General features: G+C 42.0%; 1 protein-coding gene across 3 annotated transcripts in view; it reads left to right on the forward strand.

Moving 5' to 3' along the window:
• The first annotated feature begins 485 nt into the window (after positions 1–485).
• fmnl3 (formin-like 3) overlaps positions 486–26872 on the forward strand; it is a 31147-nt gene continuing 4760 nt past the window's right edge. For 2 of the 3 annotated variants that reach the window (XM_068325940.1, XM_068325949.1), the window contains exons 1-24: positions 486–1035; positions 12810–12893; positions 13036–13116; positions 13362–13438; positions 15772–15855; positions 16328–16474; positions 17179–17287; positions 17443–17519; positions 17940–18033; positions 19889–19963; positions 20055–20165; positions 20258–20407; positions 21395–21496; positions 21755–22136; positions 22584–22676; positions 22776–22900; positions 23295–23497; positions 23579–23882; positions 23961–24041; positions 24160–24289; positions 24378–24538; positions 24681–24782; positions 25604–25696; positions 25820–25943. In XM_068325940.1, coding sequence (XP_068182041.1) covers positions 922–1035; positions 12810–12893; positions 13036–13116; positions 13362–13438; positions 15772–15855; positions 16328–16474; positions 17179–17287; positions 17443–17519; positions 17940–18033; positions 19889–19963; positions 20055–20165; positions 20258–20407; positions 21395–21496; positions 21755–22136; positions 22584–22676; positions 22776–22900; positions 23295–23497; positions 23579–23882; positions 23961–24041; positions 24160–24289; positions 24378–24538; positions 24681–24782; positions 25604–25696; positions 25820–25943 — 3103 coding nt within the window. In that variant the 5' untranslated portion in view covers positions 486–921. The remainder of the gene's footprint in view (positions 1036–12809; positions 12894–13035; positions 13117–13361; positions 13439–15771; positions 15856–16327; positions 16475–17178; positions 17288–17442; positions 17520–17939; positions 18034–19888; positions 19964–20054; positions 20166–20257; positions 20408–21394; positions 21497–21754; positions 22137–22583; positions 22677–22775; positions 22901–23294; positions 23498–23578; positions 23883–23960; positions 24042–24159; positions 24290–24377; positions 24539–24680; positions 24783–25603; positions 25697–25819; positions 25944–26872) is intronic. The other variant, XM_068325958.1, reaches the window with a different exon arrangement.

Genomic DNA, 26872 nt, shown 5'->3' on the forward strand with positions numbered 1-26872 from the left:
GATTATAATACAGCACATCATGATAAAAATGTTTAGATCAATACTCACATTTTCCTTCAGGTGGCGCTAAAGGACTCCTAAATCCTACAACGCGTATTGGCGAAATCATAAAACCTACTATGGTGATGCCACCTTCCAGCCTATCTTAATTCTGATTGGCTCTCCGTAGTGTGTCTCAAAGTCTATCCAATAATATTATAAATTTAGGTGCCGTTGTAAGTTATGATAACCAATCAGAGACTGAGTTAGTGGGGCCCTGCCTTCACCGTGGTGGGGTTTGAAACTCCGCGTCTCGTCCAGCTGTAGTGCGTGGGCTCAGCGCCTACAGATGTGAGGGGCACCGCGTCGAGATGAGGTGATTGACTCTCCATCAGCCAATGAGAGCGCGAGGTCGCTCATTAAGAGGCGGGGCTTGAGAGCAAACCTGCCCTCTGAGTGGAGGTAACAGAAGAGTTTTAATCAGGGTCACACAACAACAATGAATGGAGACACGAACAGTCGAAGAATTTGAGCAGCACTTAGAGGAATAGTTTGAAAGTTAACTTTTAGAACATGAAATCTACTTTAAGAAATGGATTACCATAGGAAATCAGAAAGTAATGTCTGGAAGAAAAAGGAGATGACTTTAATTTTTAATTTTGAAAGTTAGGTTTTGAAGGGATACTACAGTGGGACACACTGTAAAGTAATAGATGTTAATTAGTGTAAATGGCGTTTTTGGGACATTCCAGACTTCTGCACGCTCATCTTTTTTTTCTCTCCATATTTCTATTTGAAGACATGGATTATTTGAATTAATCCGTGAAGGAAATCGGAATACCGCGGATGTTTTTTGATTAAAGATCGGAATTATCACTTTAAGAAAGAAGCTGAAGGACTGATTTTAAACCAAAAAGGATACAGCAAATCTGTATTTTAAAAATGGGTAATATAGAAAGTGTGGACGGCCAATCGGAGATGAAGCATCACATCATGCCTCTGAAGGTACCCATGCCTGACCCCACGGAGCTAGAGGAGAAATTCGCCATTGTTTTGGTAAGTTCTCTCTCTCATGGTCCAGATGTCTCTTAAATATCTTGAAATCTTCTTAAATGTGTAACCCTCTTATTTCTACCTTGTTTTGATGTATTTTCAAATTCAAAAGAGAGTCATAATCAAGTGTCTGTAATAAGGACCGGCTGAAAATACAGTTCTTCTATATATTTTACTCCCTTACATTAAAAAAGTAACGGTCTCGTCTATAAGGAGCTGCGGACATTCTAAATGAATCTTGCAGAGCTCTCCCCTCCTGTCCCCGTGGTTCTTTTGTCTCGGTTGAAGTGAGACAATTCCGCGTTTAACTGAAGTCTCAGGCTGAGCGCAGCATGGTGAGAGTTGGGGGGGGTGTTTTCCCAGAGACACGGGCATTAGACTGTATTTGAGTTATTTTCAGTTTTCACCGCCAGAAAATAGCATTTTCTGAATTCCCCTAAACTCCCACACCAGAGGAGCCATCCCCTCCACATGCGCACCACACTGGAGTTGGTATCTGTGCGCTTTGTAGTAATGAACACCAAGTCAACACCCACTTTTACCAACCATCAACACGGTCAAGTGACTGCATCATCCTTCAAGGAGACAGAGACAGGGGACTTCACAGATTTACTTCCTGTTTTTGATCAGTTCTGCTCTTATAAGAATAAATTCTCTGTCATGAAAAATGATCTGATCATCAAATGATCAGTTAGTCTGAAGTCAGTCCACACAAATAGGTTGTGGATAGTAAAAGCAAAGCCCTTAATACAGTACCCTACTTTATAGTAGCATCTCTCATTCCAGCTCCCATAATAAGAGGATTCTTTGGTGAGAATAAGACAGATGTTTTGGGGTTTTAGTACATTGGTTAGAAGACGACCTGAAGACATGTTGGGACGTATCCCTAAGGGGAGTTTGTTATCTCCTGAAGGGGTCCCATGATAAATCTGATGGGTCAATACTTGATTTAATTTTTCAAAACTCTACAGAAAATTAGATCACTTTTTACATTTCTCAGAATGCATCCCTTTTACAACGATGTCACTGCACACCAAATACTCTGACGTTTTACCAATGATTGTAACAGTTTAGTTGCGCACCGTTATTACTTTCAGGTACTTTTTCCACTTCTATATCCCAAAGAGAACAGAAAGCTCAGTGGTATCAGTCCAACCTGTCGCTCTGTTGTACATCTTGAGTCAAAGCAGCATCAAATCCATACAGGCAAAAATTCAACCTAGAGAATATGCTGCCTGTTTATTTTTCTCCTCACAGGTGCTTATTTTGTGCTCCCTGCTCCGTATTACACCATAACCACACCCAGCTTTGACTTCCAGCTGTTTAAGACCTTAATTACCACATCAAGCAGCCAAGAGCTGGGATCTCCACCAAACTATTCAGATCTCATAACTCCGACTCATTCTGGACCGCTTTGTGGACTCTCCATGATTCTGGAATGAAGCCATTATTTGCATGCCAGAGCTATCAACAGAGAAAAGCACAGCAAAATGCCATTCAAGGCCTGTTTGTATGACAGTTTATAAACTACACTACGCTCTAAGCGCTGCTATGACAGCTCCAGTCGTACTTTTGCTTTGGATATTTCAGATGAGAGTAAGTTTTTCCATGTGACTGATGAGTAACAATTTGTAGCCAACGCTTTTCCCATTTAAAAAAAAATCATATCACCGTTCCATTGGCTGGAACACTTTTTTTTTTTTTTTTGACTGGTCTGTGTCACAAAAACAATCCCTGTTATTATGCTCAGCCTTGCAGAGCAGATGATTTCTATGCAAGAGGCAGTAGACTCAACATTTTAGGTGTGTTTTTCAGTGGGAGATGGTTTGAAACTGTCTAACCCCACCCTCTCTACCCCATGGTAACTCCAGATTTCCTTTACTTTGTGGGAAAGGATAACGTGTGTATATTTTAGCGCTCTTATCGGGCAGTGGTTCCCTCTCCATGCTGCTTGTCCCTTGTTGAGAGATAAAGGTACATCAAGAGTTTCTGGCTTTGTTTTTGTGTTACTCAGGAAGACGAGGTCATGGATCTCCTGTCCTGTGGTGACTATTTATTTAGGTGTTCCTACTTTTTCATCATAAATGACTAAAATACTCACCTTTTGCTTTGCATTTTCCAAATTTAGCAGATTTTACCTCAGACATTATTGGCCTAAAAATAGCACACTGGATTATATTCAACAATGTCTCACGTTCTGGACCACTGTGCCTCTTACATGATAGCATTCTGGTGTGACCAGATGTGTCAGCATCTGCATAGTGGGACTGCCCTCTCCTCTCAGACGCAGCTTCAGACGTCCCACCGGACTGACAGCAGCCCATAATGATGTCATCGGCGCAGCAACCTTCGCCAATGTAGTAATGCCCCTGAGCTAATGACTTTAACAGGACAGCTTTACTGTAGATGATCGAGGAGAGTGGAGGAGGGGCGAGACCCCTGGGTTACTTCATGCGGTCTGCTAATAAAATGTCTGGGTCAGTTCCAGCCAGCAGCATGTGCTAAAAGCATCGAGTCTTTCGCATCTCCTTCATCCAGCGTCTTCAGGAACAACCACAGCTCTGTCTTCTGGGGCTGGAAACAGCTGTCTGACATTTTCCTTTCTTCAATTTACAAGAGAAATTACATTATAGCCAACAGTCGCTGTGGTCAGTTTGCTTTACAGTCAGAACTGTGTTCCTGTAGCCTGTTGCGGGATGCATAAAAATGGCATTAGTTCAGGTGGTGGTAGAGATGGAGATCCTCACAGAGGCTGTATTGGTAGCATTCTCCGTGTGATTTTCATCTCTTTGTCCATGACAAATCACACTTATCCTCGGTTTTAGATTCCATATGGAACAAGTTTCCTATCGTCCCATTTCCTGAATTCACTCTCACTGTGGGTCTGTCTTACGTTAAAAAAAAAGACTTTCTCCAAATGAGTCTGTCCTTTATAAAAATGATGTAAAATGAGTGAGTGGTATTTTCAAAGAATCACATCTGACCTTGGATCGTCTTTAAACGTGTCTATCCACCAATCGACCACTGGATTCCTGCGGTCTAGTCTTGGCTGATGCCACAGGAGAACTTGGATGGGGGGAAAATTTCCTTTGAACTGGCGGTCTGCCACTGTTCTCTGTTCGTAATGACTTTTCCAACATTTTTAAACAGAGCACACATATTTAACAGCGTCTACGGCAGCAGCAGGGGATTATTTTCACCACTTTGATTGCACTGAAAACCATCCTAACCAAGTTGTCTGATTCTGCTCCGCTCTCCACGTCTTCTGCCCTCTGTCGTGGAGTTGCATCATGTGTACATGTGGCGTTGCAGCTTTTCATTTGAGGTTTGATTGTTCAACAGTAGTGCTTTGCAAATCTTTGGGAAGTTGGAGAAGAAAAAGTCGAGTCGTAAAATTAGACGTGCTGACAATGCAAATGCAGCACCCTGTATGACATCACCGTTTCACGATGACTGACGTTTAAAGAAAGCTCCAGTGTCTCATAGACGCCATTAATGCAGAACTAATGGAGTCAAGCTGTGCGATTTGTTGATTGGACGTTAAAACCTAAATCATTTTCATTTGTTAAATGGCGCTTGCAGTTTATTTATGGGACTGTTATGTCTTCCTCAGCCTTTCCCACACATATCATCATCACCACTGTTCTTTTCTAAAAGGGGGGAAAATATGTGTGTTCTTTTGTAACAAACACATTTTCTTATATATCTGTCTCAGCCACCCTATGTCTAGGATGAGGGGGTTATGGGAGTTGAACACACACAGTTAACTCGTTTTAAGAGGAGCAGCGCGAGCAGGGTGGCATGTCAGCTTCAGCCAAGGCCGTCCACCTGCCTCTCTACACCCCTGGGCCACAATTCCCCCAATCTGGGCCGGGCTTTATGGGGCATTTTACTGCTTCCCGCTTTCTCTCCCCGCAGCTATTTTTGAAAGGAAAGGTCAAGTTAAGAGCAGCTGAGAAAGAGACAGAAAATTATATTGTTGGGATGGTTATCACTTTGTAGCAGACGGTTAGATTTGAAGATCAACATGTAGCTACAGGTATCGAGTTGGTTTAGTTTAAAATAAATACTAGGAGGAGGAGGAAACAGCAAGTCTCCTTTCATATGAATGAAAGACAATCCCACGTTATAGCTCACAGTATTTTTACATGTATTATTTGGTTTGTTTTAGAAAGTTAAGTATAAAAAGTTGAAGTGATTGGGCGGTTTATGGTTAGCCACTCCCAGTTTCCAAACTCCATTAACTAAGTTAACAGACCGTGGCTCCTGGTTAGCTTACATACAGCTGATGAGAACAGTTTGTCCCCGAACAAATAATTGTCTTTCCCAAACTGATGAGGCCAACCCAGATCGTTCACGTGTGTTTACTCTTCAGACATTGTTTCTGGTGACAAATTTGTGCTTTACCTGCAGCTCGCTTTGCAAAGAAGCTGCGTTGGTTTTTCGATGTTTGTGTGGATTAAAATATCAGTCTTAGCAAATGCGTGTGTGTCTTGTGTGTCATTGCAGCTTTGCATGCTGTTGTAATGCAGCTGCGCCGAGGCTGTAGGTTGGAGGTGGTTTCCTCCTTAACACAATGAAGACTCTGTCGGTTTGTGTTGTTTTAGAAGGGGGGGGGGCTCATCCCCTGGTGCCTTTTGTATCCCTGCACTCTTTACGCTGATGCTCACATCAACAAACTGTGAGCCAAATGGAAGAGCCGATGGATTATCGCTTCATGGTACCTTTTTCTTATGCCGTGGTGGCATGATGTAATTATTTCCCTTCTTAAATCACCTGTTTGCGTATTGGTTCTCATGGCTTACACTTCTGCCTTTTTGCAGTATTGTTTCCAGAGGATGAGGTCATCTTGAAATAGAGGAAATGATGTGATTTTTTACTGGTCTAGAATTTAAAAAAAAAAAATTGTTTCGTTTTTTGTTCCTCTTTATTGTATCATCAGTAATTCCCCATGCTTCCCACACAGACCTCCACCAACACAAATCCCTAAAAGCTTGGTTGATTCTGTATTTGCTTCTTCCTCTGCATATACACCAGCTTAGGTTTGTTGCCCTCTGTCTTTGGTTGACCTTCATCTTTTCACCAGGCAGTGTGTCAGAGGCCTGGCCAGCGTGAGTTATTGAGGCATTGAGGCATACCTGCATTCCTGACATTCTTTGTGTATATCATCTGTAGGCTGGGGCTTCCCTGGACCTTGTATGGACACTGAAGAGAACAAACAGGATATTCCAAGCTAGCACTGAATAAATACCTCCGTTTTCTGTTTATACCTCATTCATATCTGTTTGGGTTTGCATTTCCTAGACGCAGTGCATTAAAAAAAACACAATTTCAATAGTCTTTTGCAGGATCAAATTTATGTCCCCATTGTTTTGGAGCTTCCTCGATAAGTTGACGAATACAGCATTCAGAGGGACATTTAGGTCAGGACGTTTCCATCTTTATCTTTTGGTTAAAAGAACCCTACGATGTTAATGGTCTGTAGTTTGAGCCCTGCTATCACCACTGTCAATCACTGCTATGACATTAAGTAAATAAAGGGATTAGCAAATGGGTTCTGGGAGGTGGTTCTTGATTTATCAGCCCTGAGCGGCATTTCACCAACTTCCTGTTGCTTTGACTGGCCGTGGAATGCCCATTTGGTTGTGAAGAAGGAGCTGAAGGGAAAGTTATTTGTTTCAACAGTGACTCAGAGGTCCCGGACCAAAAGATGGAAGTTCATGGGAGATGAACGAAGGCTTCAGGGTACGATCAGGCTGGAGAAGGGAAAGTTGATGACTGGCAGGATGGCAGATATTACTAAAGGAGTCTGAAAGCTCCAGATGTACATAGTGTCACTTAAAGAGTCCCATCACATAATCCAAAATGTGATGTAAGAGAAAAATAATATGAGTGATTCTGACTCCCAAAAAAAAAAATCTAATTTGCTGCCACTGACTATTAGAACTTTCCTTTATATCATAGTCAATATCTTTTAATTCCAGATTTCGGGAAATAGCAAAAGGATCAAATTTCTTGATTTTAATAATTTTATTGGGGACAATCATTTACCATATACTGTATTGACAATTACAATGTCTGTTTTAGCCTTTAGACATAGCTATTCACTTAAGAAGTTGTTCATTTATGGAAAATGCAAAAAATTGCTCACTTTTAGTATTTGATTGCTTCACGCACCGAGAATGCAGTTCAGCCATGGACATTTTAATTACATATAAATAAGATATGTGTTCTGATGTGTTGATATCTTAATAAACAAGCTCTCAACTGTCTGTATGTTTTCTTAGTCAACACCTTGGGCCATCCCCGCTTGTTAGGAAAACATCACCAGCTCACCGCTTCTAGAACCCCTCCCTTTTTATTCCAAGCATCTTTGTGAGAGACTTATGCTTTGTTGTCACTGCCAGGTTCAGGTTACGTTATAAAAGACGACCAGGTGATCCTGTGTCATCTCAGAGAAAGAGGGGCAGTGTTTTCTCACACTCTGCTCTGTCGTTTTTTATTCAGCGAGGCTTACCTGGGAGCTGGAAAAACACCTGCAATTCATCCCCACACACGTAAACACATTATAAAAGTGTGGATGTGCAGAAACACACATGATCTAGCGTTACACCATGAGTGCTGCGGTACAAACCATCCATTAGTCGGTTTATGATCTCCTGAAGTTTAAAGGAAGTGACTGCGGCGCTTTGACGACAGCAGCTGAGCCTCTCATCCTGTCTCCTCATTGTGTTCAAAATCCAAGGAAAAGGACAAATACAAACAATAGCGCTGACGGGCATTCATGAAAAGCTAACGGCTTACAGTTTGGATTCTGTCATACATTGATTCACTGATACGTTTAGCCTGAATGATGTCATTTAATTAGATCATAGGTCTTGATGAGCCACACCTCATGGATGGAGTCACAGAACTGTGTGTGTGTGTGTGTGTGTGTGTGTGTGTGTGTGTGTGTGTGTGTGTGTGTGTGTGTGTGTGTGTGTGTGTGTGTGTGTGTGTGTGTGTTGTTCTGTTTTTACCCTTCCTGTCCTTCTCATCACCTGTGATTGTTGTAGTATTTGTGTTGCACAGCGTCGTTCATGAAAATAGCTACTGAAGCGTTTCCCCTTTTTTAACAGTTCAATCTCATTCAGAACCCTGCTTCTTTGTCACATAGCTGTTCTATTTTTACATTATAAATACCAAAGATTTCATTTCCAGAAGTAAAGAAACCCATGCAATATTGTTTGACATAAACAGGATGTAAGTTCAATCTTGGGAAGTAAGAAGTCAAGTCCTGCTTCTGAGCATTATGCTGAAATCAGACGTTTTAACGGCTGATGAAGTAATTTATTCTGTAAATCTCTTATTCTGTGGAATGTGACATCACAAATCATAGAATAGAAAATGTCGATCCATGCATTTATTCGTTGTTCATTGTTTTTATGTTGTTTTTTCCTTTATCCATTGTTACAATTGTAACAAAAGTAACCTGGATCCCATTGATCCTCACGTCTCTATGCTTATATCTAATAAGGTGCTGGTTTTAGAATAATAAAATCTGCCTGCAAATACCCAAGGTCTTTGTCGACACCCCTTTACTGTTATTTTTAGATTTACAGAATAATTTCTCATTTTAATTAAAATCCTTGTTGACTTTTTTTACTGAGATGAGAAGTTGACAAACCCATTATCACTGCTGTTAGATTTATATTGCTGTTATTCTCTGTTTATCTTCTTTGGGTTTTCTCGTACTAATTTGTGAAATACAGGAAATAATTCATACACAAGAAAATACAGTAATAAACGATCCCACAATGAGGACAATCATTGGGCGTTTTAAGCCCAGTTTTAAATTTTGTTTGACCGTGACCCTTGAGTCTGATTCTGGCTTACAGTTTAGTCATACCACAGGTTCCTTTTTCCTGGACCACACCCTGATGAGCAGACACTGCTGAAGGGGCCTGTCTGAACCAGAACCGGGACATGTCCTGTCCGGCAGTGATCTCTGTAGTCACCCACTCATTTCCCTCGGAGCTAATGACAACAAATCCTGGCTTCAATTAACCAAAATAAAAATAGTGCAGTGTCTATGCAGAAAAATCACAAAATCGGTGTCCAGACCACTGAGCACAAAGAGAAAGAATCACATTAGAGAGTACCAGCAGAGCCTTAACATTCAGAGCCTTCTAGTTTAGTCACTATCTTATCCTGACTGAAAGTGTGAAGCTGTGAGAAGAATCAGGGGGAGGAAGCATCCTGTCACTCTTTCCTATTTGTCTCCTAGGAGCCTCTGGAGTTTCAGGACTTCAGCTGGTGTCAATGTGACTTTTAAATTAGCTCGGTACAGGGAATTCATCCAGTTTAGGAAAGATGGAGTCGCCCTGTTGACTGAGTCATGTCTGTAGTGACCATGGGTTCTTCTCCATCCCCCCCGTCAGCCCTGGGCGTCTGTGCGTGACCAGAACGCTCTGCCAAGTCCCTGATGGCTCTTCTGGTCTCTCCATGGATGCTTAACCTGCAACCTGACCTCTCCACTGCTTTAACTGTTGAGTCTTAAAAAACTCCTGTCTGCCTTTGTTTGAGGCTCAAATATCTCCTTGTTTCAGGGGTTATGCCTTCACTTGGTCGGACTGGCTCCTGGGTTTAAATCTCCTCTACAACACCCTCTCACCTCAAATATTTGTCCTACTTTAGTCTTTAGAAATACTTTCTCTTTTTTTAGGCTATTTATCATGGGTTTGGTATGTAGCACTTCTTTTATTACCAGTTAGATGATTAATCTATTTCTTGCATAATGTCTGACTTTGCCATAAAGTCTAGAAAGAGGGGGGAAAAAAGTGAAAAGTGCCCCAAAATTCATTTCACGATGTAAAACTGGGGAAAATAAATTCACGTGTAAGATATTAGAACAAAAGTTAATGGTATTTTTAGATAGATTAACACTATATCTCTCACCGTCTTTATTCACCTCATAACTCCTTTACTTTGAGAGATATGAAAAAGCAAAAATAGTAATAGTAATATTATCCGTTAACAGATTTCACTTTGGTGTTTCGGGGTTTGATACAGTCGAGGTTTACACACTCCTCTCTGGCTCTGTTTGCTCCGACACAATGGGACAAATCATTTGAGAGATAGTGGCGATAATGGAACCAGTCCATCTGGTTGAGCAGAGTACTGGTGTTATGTTTTAGCTGTTTTTTGTCTCCACACAGCACCAGGGGCACACACTGACCCTGCCCACTAGAGACTGTTAGCAATTTTTAGTGAGGAAAGAAATAGCTCAAATGTCAAAGGATGGCAATGGCACAGCACCAAAGCAAAACAAAGCTCTGCATTGAATCCTTTGTCTCATGTTGAACAAGAAAGGCCTTGCTGTAGAAGGGAGTTCGTGGGCAACATGGCAACGTAACAAGTACTTAACATATTTTACATTTCGGAAGTTGTTTTTTTACCCAATAAGAAATGTCTGTAGAAGCTGCTGCTGCCTTTCCCCTATCTTCACTTTAGCTTTTTACAAACACAGGAAGTGTTAGATTATATCTCTGTGGGAGAAAGTGAAATGATGTTAGTTCAGTCGGGTTTGTTTCGTCAAATGAGTCAAATCTAGTGAGAAGGAAAGATTTCCTGTGACCTTCTCATGATTTCAGGAGGATCCTTGTCATTGGAGGCAGTCATTTTTATTCTGTCCAGACATCTGCTCACAGTCCCACCTGTATTTGTTTACATTCCCTGAGGCTCCCAACTGAAAAATAGCAAACCAGTATTAATCTTCATTGCTCATAAAGGATTTTACTTGCAGTTAGTTGGAGTTCTATTCTTTCTCATTTCTAATTTGTGCCCTTAGATCTGTCTCTAGACCAGTGGTAAATGGTTTGTCTTTGTCTCTTCTGTCTTTGCCTAATGGATAAGAATCTGTGTGTCTGGTCTGCATGCTCTCCAGCCGTTCAGAATTGCATTACCACAAATGGACCTTTGCTCTTTGCCTGGTTCTTCCTTAGGGCTACCTTAGTATGTATGACTGGCTGAGGAAACAGAGGGAGAAACACTTTGGGTATGGGCAGATGCTGGGGGAGATACCGGGGCTGTTTTGTTTGTTTTTTTTCCATTTAACATTCAGGTATTTCCATCAAGATTCAAGCACATGCAGCGCATTAAACAGATCCACAAAGTGTAATTGGTGCATATTTGTTTTTTCAGTATGGATTCCACAGTTTAATTAATTATTTCATATGAAAACTTTTTGAATTAATTTTTAATGGAAGATATTTGCGTACATTTCCATTCTTTTAAAAAATACGGCGGGTTGTGTCCAGTCTTTGTCAGACACGAGGCAGATAATCTTTAAGCGGCAGACAGGATGGGAAATCCTCCTCCTCACTTCCCAGAACGACTTTCCTAAAGTCGGCTCCCAGACGAGAGAGACGAGCAGAGGAAGCAGCTCAGGGGTTTGACGAGAGAGAAAATGTTGTACTTTAAACTACTATTATAAAAAAGACACATTCCTCCTTTAATTTGTGACATCTGGTATGCATGTGGCGTCCCTCTACTCTTCTGCAACGGATTAATAAAACAGGTTATATCAAAGGCTCCATATGTGCAGTTAGAGCCTGATCTAACTTTGCCAGACATTGCAGCTTTTTTTTGTTTTGTTTTTTCATATTTTTCTCTTTGGCATCTGGTGACTGTTTAAGGATGTGTGATTGAGTTTGCTTTGGAATTTCTGATTGCAAGAAAATGTGATTTTATGTGCAGCAATTAGTTAACTCAATAAAATTAATGTTTTCGTAAGTCAGTCCTCGGCACAAAGTATAATTCATAATGTGTTAATGGAGTAAGGGATGTGATTTAGATGTGGAAAATTAATTTTAAAGTAGACTTTTCCATCCATTTAACACTATTGGTAGCCAAATGTCAATGCTAACATTGGATCTTGCCTGGGACGGGTTAACAGGCTGTTGTTCTAGACGGAGGCTGAGTTATGGCTGCAGGTTAAATGTCAAGCTGGCGGGCCGTTTGTGGCCAGGCTTACGGGGTTCTGTTGGTGCTGGTGTAAATGAGGGTACCCAGTGCAAACAATCCCTCATGTCTCTTCAAAGAGAAATGCTGAGACCAACAGTTTCAGGGGCTGTCGCTCCCTCATTCTATTGTGCTCCCTCATTTTTTAAGATTTCCGTGTAGCCCCAGTGTGTGACCCAAGTTAGGAAGCAATTAGTCATGAACTTGTCACACAGGCAGTTTTTTTTTTTTTTTAAAGAAAAAACAAAACAAAACATAAAACACCAGAGTTGGTTGGTCTTTAAATGTACATTTAGGGGTTCATTTGAGCAACAATAAACATTTCACGTGATGTTCACGTGTTTGAGTTGGTGGATTACGTGACAGGTCTGGACCTTGACAGCGGTTTGTGTGGCCAATCGTCTCCTGTGACAGGAAGCTTTGAGTCAACACAGGAAGTGAGGTCGTGGTTTAAGTCACAATGCTATTATAACCATAACTATCTGTACTCATTTGAATGTTTTTGTATAATGTAATGTTACCGCTGGCACATCTATTATCTGATATTTGTTGTTTTACTTGTAAACTGATTTACTGTTTCTCTCCTGTTTTTTTTAAGTCCTTTTTAAAAAATAATCCCCAAAACTGTGATTGTGCATGGGTGTTAGCACAGATAGTTTTAAAGACCTGCCCACTGACTTGTTCTTGGTCTCAGCTGCTACAAATAGTCAATAAAAGGGAGATAAGGGGAAAATGTGGCTCTTGGTGAAACTAATGCTTTATTTTTTTATTCCCAGAACTCTATGAACCTCCCTCCAGACAAAGCCCGGCTTCTCAGACAGTACGACAACGAGAAGAAGTGGGACCTGATCTGCGACCAGGTGCATTCATAAACTTTTGTAGATAAATGACCAAACCACGGTGCCCCCCCCCCACACACACACCTGCCATTATTCTTCAACTCATTCTGCACCAACACAGTGATTCCAGCAGACCCACTCTACAACCCGTGCTCTGTTACAGGAGAGGTTCCAGGTGAAGAACCCACCCCACACCTACATCCAGAAGCTACGAGGATACTTAGACCCTCGAGTCACACGAAAGGTGGGACAGCATGAGACACCCGTTAAATATGGCATCCACTTAAAGGACAACAGAAGTCGAGTTGCATTCTGATTAATGTATACATTAATGAAAAATACTCTAGATGAATATTACTAGTTATATTCTCACTGTAACGTATCAATTGGTGGAGCAGTTCTTTAAAAGGAACATGCAAACTCTCAGTGTGTGCTAAATAACATTTATTCTGTGATATATTTACTGCACTGCAATAATTTCTGTTGCAGAAGTTTCGCAGGCGAGTGCAGGAATCTACAAAAGTCTTGAGGGAACTGGAGATCTCACTGAGGACCAACCACATCGGGTAATCAATTCTCCACCCTTTCATTTCTTTGGTGAATTACATAAATCTGTTTATTAGTGCACAAAGCTGAAGGAAACCAGAATAATACTACTTCTCTCTGTTCAGAGGTGGTTTGTTCTGTTCCCTCGCTGCTGCTGCTGCTGCTGCTGCTGCAGGGACCCAGAACTCTTTCTGGTGGCAAAATATCCTCCATTGTCATAACTTGCCAAGCTCTGCAGCTCCACAGCGTAGAGCTGGCCCCCATAATGCCCAGATGGTAGCCATTGTGCTGCCCCGTCCATTCCCCTTCAATGCCAAACAGGAAGCTTTGTCGTGTGCACCAGAGGGACAGGAAGCGTGACTGACCAATGTAAAAACCCAATGAAAAACACAAAAACGATGATATTTTTATTTTTCACATTTACGTTTGGAGACCCTTGTTTTATCGTCTGACCTCACAGACAGAGATACTCCCACATGTAAGATCTACTGCAGTGATGTGTCACTGAATATCCAAAGTAGGAGGTTCCTGTATAAAAAAAAAACCCCATCATTGTCATTTGGCTTCAATAATAAAATCCCACTTTCAAAAGGCTTTTTGTGTGTGAGGTTTAGTGTAACCGATGCAGGTCTGTGTGTGATCTTCTGATGTTTTACCTCTGATTCTCAAGTAAAAGAGACACAGCAGCTGTCCTGGAGAGAAGCAGAAGGAAGGAGAGGAGGAAAGACTGAAGGTTGAGAAGCAGGGAGAGAGAAAGGGGGAGGGGTGTAGGTAGACAGGAAGCTGGTGTTCAAGCCCGCCCCCTCATCCGCCCCCTTCTCCCCTTCCCTTCTGCTCCCAAAATCTTACTTCTTACTGCTTTGTTTGCTTTCCTCTGTTCTTCTCCTCACCTCTCCTCCCTGCCCCCTCTCTCCCGACGACACTTTTGAGGCTCTTGATTGCTTTCCTGCCTGATTCACCATTGGCTCACCAACAGTCTGTCATCATAAGCAGCACTTTAAGACTATTTTAAGAACCTTTTACCCCAATCCTGTCCCCCCCCCCCAACCGGAGTTCCCTGAAGATCCAGGGAGGAGGTGAAGGGGGTCATCAGGGGTGGTGGTCTAAATATTGTTGACTATCAGCCTGGCTCCTTACACCATATGCCCTCCACATTCTTTCTGTCATCGCATTGGGAATTCTTTTGTTTGGAGTTGTTTTTCTCCAAAAACCAGGAGTTAAATAGGGAGGAAATCTGAAGCCTTGCTCTAGTTTACTTTTCTTGACATTCCTGCCAAGTTCCTCCATTCAGGGGAGGAGAGACCCCCTTTAGAGTCGCCTTAAAGGATAATTCCGATTCATTACAACTTCAGTGCGTTTTTTTGTTGATGTTGTAATTTTGGCTGCAATTTCTATCAGTTGTACAAACTGTACAAAGGAAAAATCATCACTGAGATACAGGAACATGATTCTTCTCCAGTAGCGGTTCAAATGGGAGAAAAACTTTCATTTAGTCATTTTTATTTTTTAATGATTAATTCAATTATAAATTTACCTTTATTTTCTTTTTTTAAAAAATAAGGTTTGCTAACCTGGCCATTTATTTAAAACCTGTCCAGCAGCTTACAGGGTTTCTTCACCCTGTCTGACCTGTTTTAGTAGAGTTACTCTGTTCTCTGTTCTATTCTGAAGTTTAATGAAGGTTTTTATTTGTCATCATTAAATGAAGGTGAAAATTAAAAAAGAAAAATCATCATTGATGAAATGGAATTATTATTGTCATTGCAAACTTTTATCGTGATTATGGGAAGTCCCATCAAGACATGTACCAAAATACATAAGAATGACTACATAAATATAAGTATGTGTTCATAATGAAAAGAGGTAGGGTGCTGATGAGTCATGCCCTGAGTGATTCATGTGTTGATTTCCTCAAAGAGTCATTTAGTTTTTTAAACTTTAAGTATAATGTTCCATAAAAAGTCCCATCACATTATTATGACATCGGTAGAGGTCTTATTTTATTCAGGCATTTGTCCAAAATTACATTCCAATTACAAGCTAAGATTAAGCCAAGAAAAACAGCAGTTTTTCATCAACATCCACTGATGCAATTGACTTGTCCTTTGATCTTTAGTTGTCCTTCGGTTTATTGTAATTACATTTAAGGAAGTTAATATTTTTACCGTTTATCCATGATCTCACATGATATCAAAGCTAATAAATCTAATACCTGTAATTAGTTATTATCATGGCCCAAATAAGCATCCTGTAAATGTGTGTCTCCCTTTTTCTCCCGGTGTCCTCATCGCTGAGTACAATGGATCGGGGTGTGTTCTCATTCTGGTGCTCTGTCTGGTTGTTTGCGTCACAGGTGGGTCAGGGAGTTCCTCAATGATGAGAACAGAGGTCTGGACGTCCTGGTGGAGTACCTCTCCTTTGCCCAGTGTGCCGTCATGTGAGTAATTTTGAACACAGCCTTCGTACACACACACACACACACACACACACATGCACACGCACACACACACACATACACGCACGCACGCACACACACACACACACACACACTGTAATGACTATCTAAACCTCTCCTCAGGAACTGGGTTGGGTTGCATATTCAGTTGTTACCATGTTGTCTCCCATAGAGCCTGTAAAAAAAACAGCTTGTGCATCTAAAAATGTGCATAATCTTTCATTCTTTGGTTGTGTTTGTATGCCCTGTTGCATACTTGGCAAACTGAATGCTTTTTTGGATGCAACATGCACCAGGTCTCCGTGCTGAGCTCTTTCGTGCAGCTTGATGACAGTTCTTGTGATAACCCCTTGGCTCTCTACCAAGCTGCCTCGCTGACCTAACCTCCCCCGTGCTTCTCCTCTACACTCTCTGCCTCCATGTTGGCTTTTCTGTCTGTCTGTACGTGGCCCAGGTTGGATTTTGAGGGGTTGGAGAATGGGGAGGATGGCTTCTTGGATAAGACTAAATCTTGGAGCAGGTCCATAGAGGATCTGCACCACACAAGCACCCAACCCTTCTGCAACACACTGGTGCGCTCCGCCCGCCAGTCTGTCCTCCGGTACGTATGGCCTAGCTCGCTCCCCCGCTGTTACCTACCTCTGTTATTGCCTCTGCTAACCTCGAATGCTATCAACATGTATTAGCATGTGAATATTGGTTTCGGAACCTGAATGGCTTATGTTGGGTCTGCTGACCTCTCTGCTGACCTCAAGCAGCTGGATTAGAGACAGAAACTGAAGTCTTCAACCTTTAAAGGCCCTTCCTCATCTCTCCAGATGAGAGCCAGCTGTGAGCTGCAGCACATGTTGGATAATTGTGATTCTCTTCTTCACCACTGAGCCACACACAGACAGGAAATAATGAGACACAGTATTAAGTCTGAGACAAGTAAATATTTTTGTTTAGCTTCATGTATTGTGTTGTTTTACCTTGCAAATCAGAAATGTTGGATCATGAGACTCTATAAAAGCTGTCTCTATACGGGACATGAAAAGTAATATTTTGTGCACACGATGGCTGTGCCATAGTTACATAATGGCAGTTTGTGTGCCAAGACCTCAGCCTCAGAATCAAGGAAAACCAGGCTTCTCCCATGATGCATCTGTAACCTCAAAAGTTTTTTCTTTCAGACCTCGTTCTCTGTCATTTTCTTTCTTTGCCCTCAGTCAAATGAATACCAGATAAGTTTCAGAAATAAATGAAAGTCATGAGTCTGTATATTAGATCTATCTATCAGATATTAATGTCTCCCATCTTTTGCAGCTATGGCTCCGTTTCCAACAGCAAAACCATCAAGAACTCCCGCCTTGTGAGCCAAAAAGATGATGTGCACGTGTGCATCATGTGCTTGAGAGCAATCATGAACTATCAGGTAGCAAAAAAACCCCAAACAAACTAGTTGCTCTCAGTTTACTACACAGATATGTGATTGGAGTATTATGTATTTTTTGTGCAGGCAGGTCCTGAAAATACACTCAGTGTCCTCTAACCACACCATGTATCTGTCTCTGTGTCCTTTTTGTGCAGTATGGCTTCAATATGGTTATGTCTCACGCACACGCAGTCAATGAAATCGCTCTCAGCCTGAACAATAAGAACTCACGGTAAGAACAGAGGGCCCCACCTCTATAGATGCATGGCATGGTCAAACAATAGGAGAAACCCTGCAGCGAATTCATATGATATGCCCCCCATTCTTGGCGGGGCCCAGGTTCTCTCTGAAGTCAGGGATCAGAAGCGTAAATACAGGCTGTTGAAGGAATGTTTACCAGAGGAAGATTAGTGGTAAAGGCTGATCACTTCATAATGAAGTCTTGGCTGGGGAACACTCAAAAAGCTATTAAATCCTTCCTTTGCTCCAAACTCCATTGATGGTCACAGATTTCAACTCCTGCATGTTGACGTTTTATTTAGTATTGTATCTAAATGTGTTCTACCATATTTATTTCAAATGAGAGTTGGCGCTTACAGTTGAACTTCATCCAGTTATTTTTTTTTCTTACAAGTGTCTTGTGTATTTCTAGGACAAAAGCTTTGGTCCTTGAGCTGCTGGCTGCCGTTTGTCTGGTCCGAGGTGGACACGAGATCATCCTGTCAGCGTTTGATAACTTCAAAGAGGTGCCCGAAGCTACGATTTAATGACATTATTACTGCATAAATAAATAATGTGATCTAATGACATTATTACTACATAAGTAAATAATGTGATCTAATGACATTATTACTACACAAGTAAATAATGTGATCTAATGACATTATTACTACACAAGTAAATAATTTTGTCTCCCACAATATCATGGTTTTATCCCACAATCAACCAAGGCAAAAGTGCTACCAGAGCCAGTAGTAATAATATAATATAATATAATATAATATAATATAATATAATATAATATAATATAATATAATATAATATAATATAATATAATGGGCGGCACGGTGGCGCAGTGGTTAGCGCTGCTGCCTCACAACACGGCGGACCTGGGTTCGAGTCCCGCTCTGTGTGGAGTTCGCATGCTCTCCCCGTGTCTGCGTGGGTTCTCTCCGGGTTCTCCGGCTTCCTCCCACCTCCAAAAGCATGTGCTTCAGGTTAATTGGCCGGTCCCAAATTGACCATAGGAGTGAGTGTGTGTGTGAATGATTGTTTGTTTGTATGTGGCTCCGCGGTACACTGGCGTCGTGCCCGGAGTGTCCCCCGCCCCACGCCCTGTGACTGCCAGGATAGGCACTGGCTACCCCGCGACCTGCGTTAACGGATTAAGTGGGTTGGATAATGAATGACTGAATGAATGAATATAATATAATATAATATAATATAATATAATATAATATAATATAATATAATATAATATAATATAATATAATATAATATAATATAATACAGTATCATATAATATAATGGAATATGATAGAATAGAATAAATAAAATATATTATAATGTGTCTTATAATATTATAATATTATATTATATTACACTGTATTAATATTATATTGCATTACATTATATTATATTATATTATATTACTACACTGATGTACTGTATCCCGACATGCCCATTACCTGAGGTTGCAGTGTTAATTGCCCCAAAAAAAACATAATTAAAGTTCCACCCCTCCCCACATCAGTGTAGGTGTGCATGAGGGCATCAGGGGGGATGAGGTCATTAGTTTCAATTAGACACTAGATGTGAGCCAACCTTGAACAATGATAGAATCAACTCCCTGATGGGAGCCTTTTGACTTTTACCTCAACAGTCATCTCAACACTACAATATAATTACCTCACAGTTGGAAAGCTCCAACGAGAAGATATTTCTGTAGCTGTAGTTAAACGTTTGCATCATTACGAGGTGACACGTCTCTGAAATCTCCCAAGATGGCCACCTATGCCAAGCAACCACAGCTGTACCAGTAATCACGTGTTAGTTCCACCAACACGACTATTTCTAGTTTTGCTTGTCAGAAATGGGCATGGATTTCTGCAGCGCTGAAAAAAAAGTTGGAAACGATGTTTTTTTCCATTTCCCCTTTCCAGCATATTTTAGTGTAGGAAACTGACTAAAAATATCTGTTCCCGACTTTCCTTCCCATTAATTATGATAATAAGCAAAGTTGTTGTTTACTTTCAGCAAAATCTCATGGAGTGAAGTACAGTATGTTTGATCCTGGAATGTACTGTATTTATTCACCACGAATGATTGTATCAGGATGCAGTTTGTCACATGAATTATTATAAAACGGTAGACAGAGGGCCTCATCTGTATCTATCTATCTGTCTGTCTGTCCGTCCGTCCGTCCGTCCGTCCGTCTGTCATCTCAAAAAATTCCTTCAGTTCAATTGTCATATTTTCAAGTAAGTAATTGGACTTTGAAGTACCAGGATGTTGTTCTATGTCACATCAGTTTTCTTTCTTACTGTTTATTGTAAATCAGTCCTTTGAATTCAGTCTCTATCTCTGTGTGTGTGTTTGCAGGTGTGTAAGGAGAAGCATCGCTTTGAGAGACTGATGGATTACTTCCGCTGTGAGGAGGGAAACATTGACTACATGGTAAGATCAGACTGGTTTCCTACATATGAGTCCAACCGTAACATCCAATCAAATCCACGTGAACGTAATCCGTCTCCATCTCCTGCTTCAGGTTGCTTGCATGCAGTTCATCAACATTGTGGTTCACTCGGTGGAGGACATGAACTTCAGAGTCCACCTGCAGTATGAATTCACTAAGTTAGGCCTAGATGACTACCTGGAGGTAAAGTGACTATAAAGTGGTTCAAACAGTCCCCCATCTCCCGCAGAGATGCAGAGTTATGCTCATTCTGATTTATTCTTCCTCATGTAAAGAAATGTAAACACACAGAGAGCGACAAGCTGTCAGTTCAGATCCAAGCCTACCTGGATAACGTGTTTGACGTGGGTGGTCTGCTGGAGGATGCAGAGACAAAGAACGCAGCCCTGGAAAAGGTGGAGGAACTGGAAGATCACCTGTCTCATGTAAGTGCTCCACCTAGCCTGGACCACCAACACTTCTCTCTGGGCACGTTTTATGAGTTTGTTGTGGTTCAGCAGTTGTGTACTTAACTCAGCTGTTTCTACGCGGTGATTAGAAATTTAGTCGGTGTTTGCATTTTGCTCGTGGTTTGGGATAATGATGGGGTGGAGACCACTGGAAACCACCGCACATAAACAATCTTAATATTGTTCTTATGCTGGCTCATTTTGCATCCCACGCTGCTTTGCAAAGACCTTCTTCACATGGAAAGGTCGTAGGCAGCTCCTGACATCATTCTAAGAATTTCAAAACAAACTCGACGCTCATGGTTCTGGAATGATGGGGGAGGATGTGGGTGAATATTCCTCAAGAATTCCTATACAACATGTAAATATGTCCAAAACGAACACTGAACTAAAAGCTGTGTCATGCTCATGTCGCATCATCTTTTCCAGTATGGTCTCCTTACATCCCGCTTCAAAGCGGTGATGTATTGTCATTGTCAGTGTTCGTCCGTTCGTTTGTCCACCAAATGTCTTCGCAGATGTTGCAGATAGAAAGATGAAACAAAAACACATTACTCCGGGCAGCAAAGGGGATGAAAATGAGATGATGATCTTGACCTTGAGAAAACTAGGTCAAGGTCAAATTTAAACTTTTGTACACTCAGGAACCGGATAAGATAGAAAGATGAGGGAGAAGGCCAGTGTGAGTAAGACCATAGATCAAAGCTAGTACTTTGATCAATGACACTAGGTCAGAGCACTAGCTTTGATCTTGACCGATGCAAGTAGGTTCGGGCAAAATTTTGATTTCAGGCATGTCGCGGGATTTTGCAGTCTGGGACTGCATTGGTTCTTATAGATGATGCACTGCGTATAGGGGAGGGAGTGGGAGGGAGCGGAACTGGGGAAGATGTCAGTGCCGAGGATCAATTTCTGCAGTCACCGGCGCTCATTCCCTTTTGCTTTCTCTGTCTTCTCTCTCAGGTGACAGAGAAGCTCCTAGAAGTTGAGAATGAAACGATGATGAAAGTGGCTGATCTGGAGAAGCTGCTTCTTCAGAAAGATAAGGACCTGCAAGTCATACGGGTAAGATGGCAAATGAAGTGATGTCATAATACTTGCATGACTTGCATCAAAGAGATTTCACTTCACCTCAATGTGTGTGTGTGTGTGTGTGTGTGTGTGTGTGTGTGTGTGTGTGTGTGTGTGTGTGTGTGTGTGTTAACATTTTCAGAGGTAAAGCTAAATTGCTGTGAGAACAAATTAGGTCAGCAGGAAACGGCATGTTTTTGTAGCATGCACTCATCGTGTTGATCTCTCTGTCTCCCCCTGGCGACCGTTCAGGAGACCTTCGAGTCGACCAACACCCAGGTCAACACCCTGAGGAGGGTGATTAAAGAGAAGGATGCTGCTTTCCAGAGGCATTTCAACATCGAGAGGCGGCTGTTGGAGCTCGAACAGCAAGGCACCATCCGTTTACACAAGAAGCCCGACGGAGACATCGCCATCGAGCCTCTGGGTGTTGGGGTGGGAAGCGTGAGCGGTGTTGGGAGTGGCGGCCTTGGTATCCCACTGAGCGACTTCAGGCAGCTGTCTTTGGGTTCAACGCCTGGGTTAACAGAACCAGGAGGACCGGACACCAGTTTGCCACCAGCCAGCGAAGCTCCTCCTCCTCCTCCTCCTCCCCCACCTCCACCACCTCCTCCTCCTCTTCCTCCCACCTCAGGTGCTAGACCACAACACCCCATAATTGTGTCTAGTGATTCATATATGTGAAAGTTGATTGTGTTCAACTCTAGACCCTCAGAGGATGTCTATTTTCAGTTCTATTCTTTGTTCGTTTGTGCCAAGCCAGGTGTTGGGTCACATTAATGTTTTCTAACCCAGACAGGAAAAGAAACGCGAGGCTTGTTTCCTCTGAGTGCGAGTGTGCAGCAGACTCTGGCACAATGAAAAACAATACCAAACATTAGAGGCAGTTTCACGGGCCACACGGAACAGATGTTTCAGAGCATTTAATGCAGGCTGTGATGATGGAGCAAAAATCAAATGATCAAGAAACACATGATATTGTAGACGTGATAAGATCGATGTGTACAATGCATAACCAAATTCCCACTGTTGTAGTCTTTCTGTAGAAGTTTTTTTAAAAATTGTTACTTGAACATTGCAGGGCTGAATGTGCCAGTCCCTCCTCCCCCTCCTCCTCCTGCTCCACCTCTACCAGATGCATCTCCTTCCGTATTCCTGAGTTTGGGTCTCTCAGGTGAGAGACGATACAAAATGACACCGTTTTTTTGACACAGGTTTTTACTTTATCTTTTTAACTTCAGACATTTATATTCCATTTCATTTTTGACTAAAGCCATCAGAATTAAGAAGCCCATCAAGACCAAGTTCCGCCTGCCTGTGTTTAACTGGACGGCCTTGAAGCCCAATCAGATCAACGGCACAGTCTTCAATGAGATTGATGATGAACGTGTGCTAGAGGTAAGTCAAACTGATTGAACTGCCACAAAGACATTAGATAACCTGTAGATCACTAAATATAAATATGATTTGCTAAGACCTTAATGCTCAAAAGAGGTTAAAATGCTTCACCAGGACTTTGTGCGTTTGAGTTGATCTGGTTTTATTGACAGCGCCACCGACATAAACCACAAGTTATGTTCCATTTTGATTGTTATGTTCCTAAATCCACAAATGGAAAATTAAAACACGTGACATCTCATCTTTCCGTCTCACTCCCACCGACATCAAAATAATGAGAAATACAAAAATGCCTTTATCAAAACCGTTTGTAGTAAAGAGGTTGAATGAGAAAATGTTTTTCGGGTCTTGAATGTAAATTTAGAAGAATTACTTCAACTGTACTTGTGTACAGGAGCTGGATCTGGAGAGGTTTGAGGAGCTGTTTAAGACCAGAGCTCAGGGTCCCATCGTGGATTTCTCAGCATCAAAAAGCAAAGGAGCCCAGAAGGCAGCAAACAAAGTCACCCTCCTGGATGCCAATCGCTCAAAGAACTTGGCCATCACGCTGCGAAAGGCTAACAAGACCACGGAAGAGATCTGTAAAGCAATAGAGAAGTATGCATTTGAAAATCTTTTTAGAAAAATAATTTGTTTGTGTTCAACTAGAAATAATTACCATACATTATTTTTGCTCAGGTTTGACCTGAAAGCCCTGCCTGTCGACTTTGTGGAGTGTTTGATGCGTTTCCTGCCCACGGAGTCGGAGGTGAAGGTGCTGCGTCAATACGAGCGGGAGAGGCATTCTCTGGACCAACTAGCAGAGGAAGATCGTTTCATGCTGTTTTTCAGCAAAATTGAGAGACTCACACAGAGAATGAACATCATCACCTTTGTGGGGAACTTTTCGGACAATGTCAGCATGTTGACACCGCAACTCAATGCAATCATCGCTGCTTCCGCCTCGGTGAAATCTTCACCGAAGTTGAAAAGAATGCTCGAAGTAAGATGCTTGTATTTTTATACTAGCAGCATTCCTAGTGTTGTATGTTCATTCATCATTCACTTTTTTGACTTGTAGATTATTTTAGCCTTGGGAAACTACATGAACAGCAGCAAAAGAGGCTGTGTTTATGGCTTCAAATTACAAAGTCTTGATCTGGTGAGTTTTAAATTAGATACATTTTTCAAATGCTCAACAATTAGCACCAAAAAACATGCCATGCAGTTGTCATGTGAACATTTGCTGATATTGTGATTCCTTCTCTTTTGTTTCTCAGCTGTTGGATACTAAGTCTACGGACAGGAAGATGACGTTGCTCCATTACATAGCTGTCATTGTGAAAGAGAAATATCCTGAACTGGCCAACTTCTACAATGAACTGCACTTTGTGGATAAAGCTGCAGCAGGTGAGTTTGCACGTTACATAGATGTTGACAGAACCGTCAGCTGAAAAAATAAAATGAAACATATTCCCTCTTGACTGCCCTTTGAAAGTATCTCTGGAAAATGTGCTGCTGGACGTGCGAGAGCTCGGGAAAGGCATGGATCTGATCCGGAGGGAATGCAGTCTCCATGACCACTCGGTGCTGAAAGGCTTCATCCAGGCGAGCGACACGCAGCTGGACAAGCTGCAGAAGGATGCCAAGACAGCAGAGGTACCACCACACCGTCCTCACCCCCTGACACCGCGCTCGCAGCTCAGTGACCTCTAACACACAACCGTTCATGGCTCCCGGGCTTTGACGCTGTTTACATTCATTGCTTCCACTCTGGCTCTGTCTTCCTTCCCGCTTCTAGGAAGCCTTCAACAATGTGGTGAACTACTTTGGAGAGAGTGCCAAGACGGCTCCACCCTCAGTCTTCTTCCCAGTGTTTGTGCGCTTCATCAGGGCCTACAAGGTGAGGACTCGCGCATCGTCTCACGTCTAGAGTTCCCTGCTTTCAGACGACGGATGCCGTCCGTCTCAGTGAGAGCAGAGTAGGACAGAGCTTTGGCTGCGTCCGCGCCACAGGACACGTCGTGTAGTCCGAGGCCAAATAACAGGAAAGGCAAACTGAGTCTTGCTCTAGAGCTGCAGCTGTAGCATTTAGAACGGTCACCCCCCCTCTCACCCTTCCCTACTGCCAGTCAACCCCGGACACTTCACCCCGCCCCACCATGCAGGACACTTCCTGAGATTGTTCTCTGTCTGGATTTATGGGATGTGCTTGAGGAACTGTGTAATGTGTGTGGATCTCTGCGTATGTGTGTATCTGTCTGTGCGACTTTAAGGAATAGGTCAGTATTTAAAAAATAGGGTTTTTGTGAGTCAGAAGTGGTCAGGGAGAGAAGAGGATAAAACCCAATGGAAATAAGAAGTCAAGTTAAATCAGCTTCAGTGAGAGTCAATGTAAACTAAGAAAGGTTCTAAGAGATGGCAATTTAGAATAAATGACATGAAACTTGCTAAGTGAAGCAAATTAGCTGCTGGCCTCTGGTTTTTTGAAATTTCAAACTATTGCTTTTAAACAGGATAAGTGTGTTTACAATGGAACTGAGACTAATTGAAAGGTGAAAAACAAGGAAGTCAGAAAGAGAGTGAGATTACATTTTTGGTTTGTGTATGTGTGTGTGTGTGTGTGTGTTCCACTTCTGACCCGTTTTCTCTGTCATAACGGTGGACTGACGTTCAGCTTTAATACCACGTCACAGACCGGATCACCTTTTCTCTTTCCGACAGGATGCAGTGGAAGAAAACGAACAAAGGAAAAAGCAGGAGCAAGCAATGAAAGAGAAGTTACTGGCTGAGGAAGCTAAACAACACGACCCCAAGGTAGTCAAAGTTCATGTAAATGAATAAAGATTTATTTTTTTTACATGTGTACTCTTTGCTAAATAAAGCATTGCCATCAAAAACGCACTGCAAACTGTAGAAATATCCTCTCGTCTGGTTCAGGTCCAGGCTCAGAAGAAGAGGCAGCAGCAGCAGGAGCTGATTGCAGAGTTACGCAGGCGGCAAGCCAAAGACCACCGGCCTGTGTACGAGGGAAAAGACGGCACTATAGAAGACATCATCACAGGTGGGCCAGACAGCACCCTAGAAAGAAGCCACACGGGTGCCAGCAGCTCAGGTCATCCCAGGTCACGGATGACTGTGGTCATCCACTGCTCGGCTCCTTTGAAGTGCACCTTGTGCTACGTGGTTCAAACGCCGATGCGTCTGGAGAACAACACATAGCAGCGCAGCGGTCGCTAGTTATTCCATGACGTACTGTCTAGTTAGTTCACCACGATCACATGCTGCTGAGCCTCAAGGTGTAGTCAGTACAGCAGGCCGTCTGATTCCTGTCCTGTTTTAAAGCCACCATATGCAGCATATAGGATGATGCATTAATGATGGTAATGTGAAAGCGTCTGTATCATTCTGCCTTGAATCGACCACAAAGCCTCAGATTCAAACTTGACATAATTTGGCTTTAATGCGAGAAAAGAAACGTTATCTACAGCCTCCGGTTTGTGCTTCAGTTAACTGATGTTTATATGTCATGATGATTAACCGGCGTTAAACGTGAATTATATAAATGTTGCATTAATGTCAATTTAATGCTAACAATGTTCATGTTATTACTGTCAGAGTTGTTTGTTATGCTGCTGAAGCCCCTCAGTGATGTTCTCAGTGTGTTTTAATCGAATAATTCTTTAAATAATTTAATGCATTAAATTCCCTTATTTAGAATTTTTGAGCAGTATGATGTTTGTGCATGCATATTAGATGTATATATACATACATATATATGTATGTATATATACATACAGTATACATAAATGTGCATATTTATGCTGCTTTTGACAGTTAAGCCCCAGTTAGGAAATTTTTTTGAAAACGCAACTTTTTGAAAACGCATCGAAAACGATTCGCGTCCACATGACAGCGTTTTCAAAAATATCTCCGTCCACACGTGAACGCATCAGTGCGTTTTCAAAGACGGCTATAAGCATGCAGAACCAT

This window comes from Antennarius striatus, chromosome 2 (genome assembly GCF_040054535.1).
Source record: "Antennarius striatus isolate MH-2024 chromosome 2, ASM4005453v1, whole genome shotgun sequence".
NCBI classification, from domain to species: domain Eukaryota; kingdom Metazoa; phylum Chordata; class Actinopteri; order Lophiiformes; family Antennariidae; genus Antennarius; species Antennarius striatus.